We start from the raw sequence: 11,490 nt of genomic DNA on the forward strand, positions 1-11,490 counted from the left end.
GCTCACTGTGGCGGACATTTTTGTCGCATAAGCTAGAGCTGTCAAAGACCACTGCCTTTGGGAATGCCCCCTAGAACTAAAATTGCCACACAGCTCCCTTCATTCCCAATTTACCAAGGAAAATCAACTTTGCCTCAAAGAATTCTGGCTAACGGAAGCCCGGGCGCGCGCCCCCTGGCGCTGAGCGGCGCTATTTCCTGCCAAACTTGCGACCGGCGAATAAGAGCGATCTTTTTCCGTAAACGTCGCTTACGGGCGCACGCTGGTTACGTAGGAGGCGTGGCTCCGTGGGCCCACGCGATTGGTCCGCCTGTGCACCAGCGGCTTCTGGGACCCACGCCTTCGCGGGGGCGTGTGGAAGTTGTAGTTCGGACTCCCGCTGGACTTAGGCCGTCGGGCGGCGGCTCCGAGTCCTAGGCGGTCGTCCGCCTTCGGCGCGGGACTCGGAGGATGGACCCCGGACCCGGGCACGACTCGTTGCCGCTGACCGGCCTGGCCTGGTCCTCGGCCTCGGCGCCCCCGCCGCGAGGATTCACCGCTGTGAGCGGCGTCGGGGGCCGGGTTGGCTGGGGGCCGAGGCGGTCGCCCCCAGGGATGCGGTTCGGTGGCGTCCGGTGGGAACCGGACACTGATAGACTCGCACCCCACAGGTCTCCTGCACCGTCGAGGGGGCGCCCGCCAGCTTTGGCAAGAGCTTCGCGCAGAAATCCGGCTACTTCCTGTGCCTCTGCCCGCTGGGCAGTCTGGAGGTAGGGGCGCCCACGCTCGTCGGTTACCGGGTCCGCGCACAGCGCCTGTCCCTGCGTGGCCTTGGTGGCGGGAGCGCCGTCCCTGCCGCCCGTGACCCTCGTCGTGTCCCCAGAACCCCCAGGAAAATGTCGTGGCTGAGATCCAGGTCCTGGCGGACAAGAGCCCACTCCCGCCCGGCTTCTCTCCTGTCAGCGATCCCCAGGACTCCAGTAAGGCCCGCGGAGGGGGTCGCGGGGGAGGGTTTCGGGGGACGGCACTAGGGGTGGCATCAGAGTCCCTCTTGGTAGAAGCAGGGTGGGGGAGGAGAGGGACGTCAGTCACTCCCTCCGCGCTCGGATCCCTTCGATGCTCCTCCGTAGGGTTGGCTGCCTGGGTTCTGTGGTGGAGCCTTGTTACCTAGCCTGTTTTTCAAATGTGCAAATTGACACGCTTTCGCCCAGGGCAAGGGTTCAATTAGTGAAACTTTTTCATCAGTGCCACCTCCAGTTCTGGTCTCATTGTCCCGGCAAGTGGAACCCCGCAAAGGTCTTTAATTTCCCCCCCACTTCTGTCTTCCTGTTCACCACCTAACTCTTCGAGACACACCCCTTCCCCCCAGCCCTGACCACTCCGCTTTCCAAACCACCTCAGCTGCCCAAGCTTAGTCTTTGGTCATTTTTGTTTGAATCTTCGGAACGTAATTATGGATACTGGAGTTGACCCACTTTTCTTTTTCTTAAGGACCAAATCATAACCTAGGTTTTGCAGAGTTAGAGATCTGCAAATTCCCTGCACATTCCTTCTCTTTCTGTTGTGGTTGTCAGTTGCCAGGAGGTTGAGTACACCTCCTGCAATGCATTACATAGTAAAACTGTGTTACAGAATGTAACTACTGGGCTCCAGCCGGTTTTCAAGGCTGTGACCAGGCTGCTGGGTGGTGCCAAACCCACCCAGAGGTGTCTCAGAAGGCAGGGCTGGCTGCTGTGGCTGCTTCTGGAACCTCCCTTAACCTTGGCAGCTGTTGGCAGCCGTTGTAGTCAGCACATCTGGGGTCAGCATGCCATGTTTCTTTGACAAGCCTTCAACCATGTGAAAGGGCGCCGCAGGGGGAGTATCAGTTCCAGGTAGGAAACGTGGGTTCCACTTCTAGCTAGTGTGTGTCACGTGCAGCCACCACCTGTCAGCAGAGGCTGGTGTGTTGCTCTGATGTTGAACAGGTTTCAGCAGAGCTTCCAGCCTAAGATAGTCGAAGAAGAAAGGCCTGAAGATCCTGTGAAAATCAGTCAGTGCAAACCCTAAGGATTTCAACAGCCCTAAGGATCCACAGCTGATCCTCAGGTGTCGCCCGACCAGTCAGCACTCTGTGCTGCTACATGTGGGGTCACCCGGCTTTGTTGGTCAACTCAACGGCAGCTGTAGCAACAACGAAAATCTGTTGACAAACCCCTCTGAGCTCCTGGGAGGCAAACAAACAGGGTTTGGGCCAGAATGGACAAGGGTTGGCCAATTTCCTGACTGGCCACCCCTGCCTTCATGTCCACAGCTGCTCTGTGACGACCTGCCTCCCCCCAACAATCAGCCAGCCCTCAGGAGCCCCTGGGTCATCGAAACAGTTGGGCTCACCTGCTCACTCACTGAGTGGTGGGAGGTTTGAGTGTACTCAAAAACCCAAACTCACTTGTCAGCAAGCCGAGGCCGACTCATAGCGACCCGACCCTGGAGAACAGCGTAGAACTGTCCCTGTGTGTTTCTGAGACGGTCACCCCTAACGGCAGTAAAAAACCTGGTGTTTCTCCCGAGAGTGGCTGGTGGTCTTGAACTGTCGATCTTGGGATCGCAGCCTGACTGGTAACCACAGCAACACCAAGGCTCCTGGAGTTCTCTCAGGGGTGCTGCAAAAGGAAGGCCTGACTGTCTGCCTCTTGGAAACCCTTGAAGCACAGGTCTCATTGCACCCAGGAGCCCTGGTGTGGTGGTTCCGAGCCAGGCTATGATCTGCGTAGTTGGCAGTTAGAAGCCACCCGCAGCAGCTCCTTGAGGAAAAGACTCAGCTTTCTACACTCTCTGGAGCCCACTGGGGGCTTGCTGTGAGTCAGCAGTGATTCGATGGCAGTGGGTTTGGTTTGGTTTGGTTGGCCTCTCACACCCGGGGTCATCAGGCATTACGACAATTCAATGGTAACTGGCTGTGACCCCGAATGGCTGCATAGTGACCCCCTCCCATTGAACCTGTCTCCTCTAAGGGCAGAGCAGGTACAACCTCCAGCTGAAGCCCACTCTGGGGACCCCTGCTGCCCCTTCACTTCCCTGCCCTCACCCCCAGAGGCCTCCATGTCCAAGAAGAAACGGATGTGTGTGAAGCTGGTGCCCCTGGGGGCTTCGGACACGGCTGTGTTTGACGTCCGGCTAAGCGGGAAGACCAAGACGGTGCCTGGATACCTGCGAGTAGGGTAGGGCTGTCCCCAGCTGCTGACCTCCTTCCCTCCAACTTCTGCATGCATCTCTCTGACCCCCCAGGGCCTCCCCTGAGATCCTGCCCCTCCTCTCACCTCTCAATTTCTGCATCTTAGAAACAAAACCCTTGCCCCAAAGTCGCAGGGCCAACAGGAGTGTTGGGTGGCTCAGCACTCACCCACCAGCTTCCCCTCGGGAGACAAGACCACCTGGGGGCCCACTTCCCAAACTCTGTGGGGTGCTGTGCACCCTTGGGAAGTCGGAGCCGACACGGCAGCAGCAGCCCCATGAACAAGAGTGTTGGTTTGAACCCAGCTGGCGGTACCATGGAGGAGAAACCTGGGGTTATAACGGGCACTGTGACGATCATGGCCAGGAAAGCCCCTGGAGCACAGCGCTGCCCGTGGTGCCCGGGAGCCGGAGACTCAGTAGAAGTAACAACTGCCTGTGCCAAGGGTGCCGGTGGAAGTGCCAAGACCAAGGTCCCCCCAATAATGGAAGACCTGAGGCCCTAGTTCAGTGGTTCTCAACCTTCCTAAGGCCGCAGCCCTTTCATACAGTTCCTCATGTGGTGGTGACCCCCAACCATAACATTATTTTCGTTGCTACTTCATAACTGTCATTTTGCTACTGCAATGAATCGGGCAACCCCTGTGAAATGGTCGTTTAACCCCCAAAGGGGTCGCAACCCACAGGTTGAGAACCCAGTCACTCCTGCCTGGTGAGCCCACCGACTGCATATCGGGATGTCCAGCCCCCAGTCCTGCTCCAGCTCTGCCGGGCCTTTGCACCTGGCCTGGCCACATTCTCTGTCCCTGATGCCCCACCCTTCCAGGGACATGGGTGGCTTTGCCATCTGGTGCAAGAAGGCCAAGACTCCGAAGCCAGTGCCTAAGCCCCGCAGCCTCAGCCGTGACATGCGGGGCCTCTCCCTGGACCCGCCAGGCCAGCCCAGGTGAGCCCCGGCACAGGAGGTGGGAGCTGACCGGAAGTGGGTAGACCTAGCCTGATGGGGCCCCGCCTGGTCCCCACAGCAAGAGTGGCCTCCCGGAGCGGACGCTGTCTCGGCTGGGCTCCAGGACTTCCACCCTGCGCAGAAGCGACTCCATCTACGAGGCCTCCAGCCTCTACGGCATCTCAGGTCAGCACAGTGGGGAACTGGGCCAAGGTGCGCAGCCGCACAGGATGGTCCCAGAGGTCACACCGAGCCTGTGTGCCCCACAGCTGGGAAGAGGTCTGTCGGCCGGGTGGGTGCCCAGGGGGGTGTGGGCGGCAAGTGCCTCACGTCCTTCACGTCTCAGTACCTTACCTTCTGCCACACTCTCCTCAGCCATGGACGGGGTTCCCTTCACGCTGCACCCCAGATTCGAGGGCAAGAGCTGCGGCCCCCTGGTGAGTCCAAACCCCCTCCCAACTCCTGCCCTGTGCTTGGGGATCCAGCTAGAGCCACACCTGCGCTCAGGCGCCCCCCCACCCCGCTCCCACCCCACCTGGGCACATGAGATAGTTAACCTCTGGACCACCTCTAGGTGGGGAAGGGTCTGAGGTGGGGTGGAGTGGGGGTGGAGGTCAGGGCCATAGCTCTGAAGGAAATAGAATTTCTGGCTTGGGAGGGGCAGCCTGGACCTGGGCAGGAAGTAGGGGAGGGGGAATGGCAGGTGGATTCTAGGTGTCAGATTGACTAGCTTCTGCCCCGCCCCTGGCCCCCCCAGGCCTTCTCTGCCTTTGCTGGCTTGACCATCAAGTCCCTAGCAGACATTGAGGAAGAGGTGAGTGCTGGGGGAGGGTGCTGGAGCCCCCACTCTCTTTTCCTTGCCCTCCATTGCACCGGAACTGCCCTTAGTTTACCCATCATTCCTCAGTCAGCCCCCCATGGTGATCAAATCACTCAGCTCCAACACCTCCCTTACCCCATCTCCCCGCCTCCAGTATAACTACGGTTTTGTGGTGGAGAAGACAGCAGCGGCTCGCTTGCCCCCCAGCGTCTCATAGCCCCTCGCCATCCCAGGAACCCCTGCCTGATGTGACAGCCGGCTCCCCAAGCCCAGGCCACGGACCCATCTCCTCGGTGTCATGGGGACTTTGTGTCTCATCTCGGCTCTCAGGAGACCCCTGTTGTTGCCTCATCCCTGGTGGAGGTTGGGGGGTGGGCCTCAGCCCCGGGGAAGGGGGCCTCTGCTGGCCCTGAGCCCATAGGGTGGAGAGGGGTTTGGGGACAGAAACAGTGCCTTCTGAGTCATTTGTCAAACTCGCTGCCAGGGTGCCAGGGAGGAGTGCCTCTGTAATAAACTGCTCTGCCCTGTTTGCCAGAGTCCTGCTCCGGCCACCCCCACACTGCAGGACCCCGGCCCTGGGGGTACAGAGCCCCTTTGACACCAGAGAAAGTGGTATACACAGGGAAACTGAGGCTCTCCAGAGCAGCGGTTCTGGGTGGCAGAGGAACAAGAGCAGTGACAAGGAGGGATGGAGCGGGGTAACTAACGGCCATCCGCTGACAGATCAAGTCTCTGAGTCCTGCAGACCCAATTCAGGGCGTCCATAGTGCGCACACTGGCTCGCAGGCTCTAGGGGAGGGTGGAGGAGGAACCTGCTGTCCCCTTCCAGCATTTCTTGGGTTTACAGCTATACCCCCACCCCGCCCCTGCCTCCTGGGCACGTGGCCGCTACTCCTGCATCTGTGTCCTCCCCTTGCACAAGGGCCCACCCTACTCCTGTGCCACAGGCTCCAAAAGGATTTGGCTTACTGCTCCCTTCTGGGGGGGAGGGGGGAGAAAAGTGCCCCCCAATGAAAAACTTATACCAGGATCAAGTATAGCTATTTGCTTTTGGAGTCCCCTGCCTCCCACCCCTGAGAGAGCTACGTTTCCCACTCTGGGAAACTCTGTGAGCCGAGCCACAAGTTCAAAGGCCCAGTTTCCAAACAAGGTCACGTTTGAAGCTGCCAGGGTGAGGGCTGGAGTATCCTTTGCCAGGGTGGTGGTGTGGGTGTCATAGACGTCAGCAGAACTGTACCTCTGGGTGATCTTAAACCTCCACCTTTGGGTTAGCAGCTGAGCCATTTGCACCCCCAGGATCTCCAGGGCTGGATCCCAATCGCAATTGGTTGGATGGAACCCCACAAGAGCAGGGGGACCCAGGTTCTGCTGCAGGCACACCTGGATCTTAGAGGCTTGTTTCATCTGGCAGCCGCCGAGGGAGGGAACCACACTCTGCTGCTCAGTCTGACTTGGGGACTCTCACCTTACCTCCAGGGAGGGGGCTGGCGGGGCAGACTCAGAAAGACAGGGACGCCCTGACTTGGAAAAGGGCCAAGGCCTACTTATAGCTTATTGGCCAGAGGGGTCATGTGGCCAGGAAGGGCCTTATGAGCCATCCAGGAGTGGAAACCAGCGGGACAGGGAGGGGACAGCGGATGGCAAGGTCTGCCCTGGGTAACGAAGTGGTGGCGGCGGGGGGGTGGGGGGGGGAGGGCGGAATAGCCTGGCATGGAAGTCTAGGGGCAGGAAGAGGTTCAGCAGCCTAGGGAGACTGAGGGTGGAGGCACATCCTGTCCTGGAGATCTGAGAGGGGAGATAGGGCAGAGGGAGGAGCCAGGGTCTCCCCTGGGAGCCAGAGGAGGGAGACAGCCTGTCCTGGGGGTCTGAGCAGGGAAATTGGCCCACCCTGATGATCTTAGGGCATATATAAGACCATGCCTTTGAGTTTAATGAGTGTCTATGAGGGGAGATGGCCCCGATCTGGGGGTCTGCCGGGATATGCCCGATTGGGGAGATAAGGCCCGAATTGGGGGACGTGAAGGAGACTGAGGAGGCCCAGTCTGGGCAGGGAGGACTGCACACTGTTTCGGATGGTTGGGAGGGAGGGGGCAGGGGATATGCAAATTGTGCCTTTCGCCAAACTCCAGAAGTCCCCATCTGCAGTCACCCATGCACCCTTCCCTGCCTGGCTGGCGCCACTGCACAACCTGATCTGATCGGCTGGGAGTAAAGGCCGATTGTTCTCCTGGCTGCCCCAAAAAACAGCCCGGATCACGTTCCAGGGTGACCACTTGTGACTGGGCCCCCAGAGGACTGTCCTGGCAGTCACTCATTGCTGCATTCTCTCCACCCTCTGAGGGCAGTACCCCTTCCAGGGAGCCCCGATGGGCCACTTTCATCCTAGACCCCACAGCCCTGGGCGGTTTGGGCTACTGTGCACAGGGCTGAACTGGCACAGGATGAATAGACCCTGGCTGTGTCACCTGGCATCCAAAGAGGGCATTATCTTTCCTGTTGTTGGCTGGCTCCTGGGCGCTGGGTACCAAGTGGGTCTTTCTGAAGATACAGCCTCTCCATCATCTCTGGAGGCTGGGCAAACGGCTTAGCCACTCTGGGCCGCCTTTCTCATCTTTAGAAATCGCCACGGTCCTCACCCTGTGGGGCAGCCCCTCCTGAGCACTGCAAAAACATTCTGTGGCTCTGAAAGGCTTTGAAGTTGGGAGGTGTCTGCAGCCGGAGTTCTGAGGGGTGGATGGCACACGCTTCCTGTGTGCAAATATTATCGAGCCCAGCCGTGGCCCCCAAATCAGAGAGCTGGGACTTGTGCCTGCTCTGAGCTTTCCAATTCCAGTCTGTTTCCTTTGGGCTTCATCCACACTCGCTGCTCTCAAGGTATTCCAATCTATAGCACCCCAAACGACCTCTGTAGGTTTCCCAGTCTGTAACTTTTGAGGGACGTGGGGGTCAAGGGTGGTGGTTACCCCACGGCAGGCATCCCCAAACCAACAGGCCCCCAAGTCCCTCTGTGTGTGGTGCGCATGGCCAATGCCTCCCCTCCACCTGCTGCTGCAGAAACGCAGCGGCTATGGCATGCCTCTGGATGTCTTCCCCCTGCCCTGCCTTCCTCTGCTTGAGGAAGACCCCCAGGACAGGCCCTGTAGCTCTGCCGAAGGACGCTTCTGGCAGCAGAAGCATGCCCACCCCCCGCTCAGGGAAAGCAGACAGCTCCAGGAGTTAACCTCCCCACTTCAGAAGTGGCTCTCACCCAGCCTGACCGGAGGCAGAAGATAAACACCCCACGCCCAGCTCCCTTGCCCCAAGGTAGGGCCACTCAGAGGTGTAATGGCCTACACTCTCTGAGGATCCCAGGGGGCTAGAACCCCACTTGACCCAGGATCTCATTGGCCCTTTGGTGTCCCTTCACAGGATCCTTCCTCCCCTGTCTCAAGTCCTCAGCCCAGGGGATGGGGGAAGGTGACAAGGCAGAGGCCAAGTTCCTGGGGTCAATTCCCAGATACCTTAGGTGCCTTGAAATCCTCCCCTTGGGGCCCATGCTCAGGGATCCCCCAGGCTGGGTTGGGAGCTGGGTGCTCTCTGCACTGCCCGCCGAGGTCTCAGGTCAAACCACCAGGCTTGCCTACCGTGCCACAGGCTCTCTGTCACCCCCTGCAGGCCTCCTTTCCTCCGCGCTCACCCCCGCCCCCCCCACTCCTGGGTGGATTGCCTAGGCCCTAGGGTCACCTTCCAGTAAGCCACACACTCAAACTCTCAAGGTCTGGTTCTGGGGACCCCAAGCCTTTGACAAACACTGACCGCAGCCCCAAAGGTGCGGGCATCCCGAAGGCTGCCTGTGGAACTCGGAGCCGGCCACCCAGTCAAAAGCAAACCAGTTACCCATGAGTCAATGCGGACTCACAGCCACCATGCGTGGATTGTGGAACAGAGCCATGAGGTTTCTTGGCTGTTACCTTTCTGGAAGCAGATCACCTGGCCTTTCTTCTGCCGCACTGCCCGCTGGTTTGCCCCATGCAGGGACCACTCTCTTTGGTCCTCCTGACTCCCCTGGGGCCCATGGGGGTTGGTGTTCGGGTTTTGTAAAGGAGATGAGGCCCCGTGGCAGTGGCTGAGCCAGGACCGCCCTGGAAGATGTCAAGCCCTGATCAGCTGTCTCCTCTGAGACCAGCTCCTGAGGGCTTGGATCCAGCCTCAGACCCGGCTCATCTCCCCATCTGATTCTGCTCAGGTCCCACTCCAGGGCTGGCCAGGTTTCGCTGGCTGTGGGCAGCACTCCCAGAAGCCGTCCCAAGCCTTTCTGAGCGCCCTTGGCCCCACCCAGCCTCAGGGTAAGAAGGGGCTGGATTTAAGCGAGGCACCAGCACCAACCCAAGAGTGGGCATCTCCTTAGCCTTTCAAAGTGGAAGGCATTCAACACAATGTACAGTCCACCTTCTTACCACGCAAAATTCAGTGCATTTAATCTATTGATAATATTATGCAACCACCTCCGCTAGCCAGTCCTGTAACATTCTAATGATCCCAAAGCAGTCACCACATAAACACACACACACACACACACACACAGACGCTCTCGTAGGCTTCACTCAGTGACCCTGTATGCATCACAGAGTAGAACTGCCTCCTGACATTTTCCAGGCTGTAACCTTGACCGGGGGGGTGGGGGGGGCGGGAGAGGAGGGTGTGTAGTAGGTCACAAGTGAGTTATGAACAATCACCATGACCCTTCCAGCCATACATAAGTCTGCATTTCATACGTCTGTGGCTGTGGACCCACTTTGGAGGGTACCACCTGTCAGGAGCCCTGATGGTGTAGTGGTTATGTGTTGGGCTGCTGTCCACACGGGTAGCGGTTCAAAACCACCAGCAGCTCCTTGGGGAAAAGACTGGGCCTTCTAGTCCCATAAACAGTTACAGTCTCGGCAACCCACAGGGCGACACTGCGAGTCAACATTGCTCAATGGCAGTGAGGTTTGGGTTTTATCCGCTAACAGAAATGGGTGAGGCTGCGTTCGGATCTTCGTAGAGGGTGTGAATCAGGCCATACTCTGACTAATGGCTGTCTTGGCTACTGTTCCTTACAGTGGATGTAAAGAATGAGGTGCTACAGCTGAGAGGAGGAAGCCTGCTCTGAGGGAGGACTGGGGAGAAGCCTGGCTGATGAAAATTCCTAGGAGACGGCCAATGCCTTCTGGAAACATCTTGCCAGGGGTCTCGGCTCATATGCATACATATGATACAGTGCAGGAGTGGACTGACCTAGGCTGCTGAAATCAAGGTCAGCAGTTCTAACCCAACCAGCTGCTCCTCAGGAGCAAAAGGAGGCTTACTGCTCTAGTAAAGAGTTAGACTCTCAGAAACCCACAGGGTCACGGTGTGTTGGGATCTCCTCGAGGTCAGTGAGCTGATGTCTGTCTGTGCGATCTTTGTGGAAGCCAATTGCTACATCTTTCTCCCACTCCTGTCTCTGAATTGGCCTGTTCTGGGCATCACCTGTGAGCGGAATTGGCCTTCGGTGTCAGGCAGCTCTGACTGAGACCCAAGGTTGTGAGGTCCATCCATGGGGCAGTGTGGTCTGTACCAGGGCCTCCCTTCTCTCCGTGGCTGAATAATAACCCAGTGTGTGATGGACCACATTATGTGGCGTGGACACTTGGATTGTCTCCACCATTTGCTACTGTGAACGATGCTGCTGAAAGTATCCTGTTCAAAGACTGCACCCCCAAGACCTTTGGGGTCGCCACTTGTTCCCGGCCCTGAGAGCCAGGACCTTGCCTTCAGGGCTGAGCTGCAGGCGGTACTCTTTGGCAATCCCAGGGTCTTGCTTTCAGTTCTCTCAATTTGTCAAGAAGACGAGGGGAGCCTCAAGGCAGGCAGGCAGCCAGGTGTTCTCCACCCCTTTCTCTACCCCCCCCCCAGCACCACCCACCCCAAGACCCCAACACTCTGCCCCATTTCCAGGGAGTTCTACACACTGCAGACCCCATGGTGCCCCAGTCATCGGCTCTGCCCCAGGAGGCCCATGTGGTGGGGCTCCAGCTGCTGTCACCTCATGTTCTCAGACAGGTGACCTCCTTTCTTGGACCTCAGAATCCCCCCGTGCGCAAGGGGGGTTACCCAGAGCTTAGCGGAGGCCGGTGCAGCGCTCTGCTCAGCAGGCCTGAGTGAGGACACACTGTTCTTAGTTCATCTGCGGCAGACGCTGGTGCCCAGCTGCGCCCCGCAGTGTGCTACGCACCAAGCTGAAAGCTCACGTTTTTCATTTCATGACCCGGTCCCAGGCCCAGGTCCGCCCAGCTTCCTGGCATCCAGGAGTCAGTGGTTAAGGCTGGCAGCGTGTCAGGTCTGTGTGTATCTCATCAGCTTGGATCCACTCAGGGACCAGCCCCTGCTGGACAGGGTCACTCCCACCCAACCCCAAGCACAGGTCCCAAAGGCCCTTTGTCCCTCCTTGCACCCTAGAGCCCCCTGACTTAGAAGGGACCAGCTAGGAGACTTCTGGGGATGTGTGTCCATTTGGGTTGGAGGGGGGAGT

General features: G+C 58.5%; 1 protein-coding gene across 1 annotated transcript; it reads left to right on the plus strand.

Moving 5' to 3' along the window:
* Positions 1-339: 339 nt before the first annotated feature.
* Positions 340-5,487, plus strand: MVB12A (multivesicular body subunit 12A). The gene is made up of 9 exons (XM_075548809.1): positions 340-540; positions 651-749; positions 863-959; positions 3,053-3,179; positions 4,019-4,138; positions 4,218-4,324; positions 4,514-4,575; positions 4,896-4,952; positions 5,113-5,487. The coding sequence occupies exons 1-9, from the start codon at positions 451-453 to the stop codon at positions 5,173-5,175; spliced, it is 822 nt and encodes a 273-aa protein (XP_075404924.1). The 5' UTR covers positions 340-450; the 3' UTR covers positions 5,176-5,487.
* The last annotated feature ends 6,003 nt before the right edge of the window (positions 5,488-11,490 follow it).

The sequence above is a fragment of the Tenrec ecaudatus genome, chromosome 1, assembly GCF_050624435.1.
Source record: "Tenrec ecaudatus isolate mTenEca1 chromosome 1, mTenEca1.hap1, whole genome shotgun sequence".
Lineage (NCBI taxonomy): Eukaryota > Metazoa > Chordata > Mammalia > Afrosoricida > Tenrecidae > Tenrec > Tenrec ecaudatus.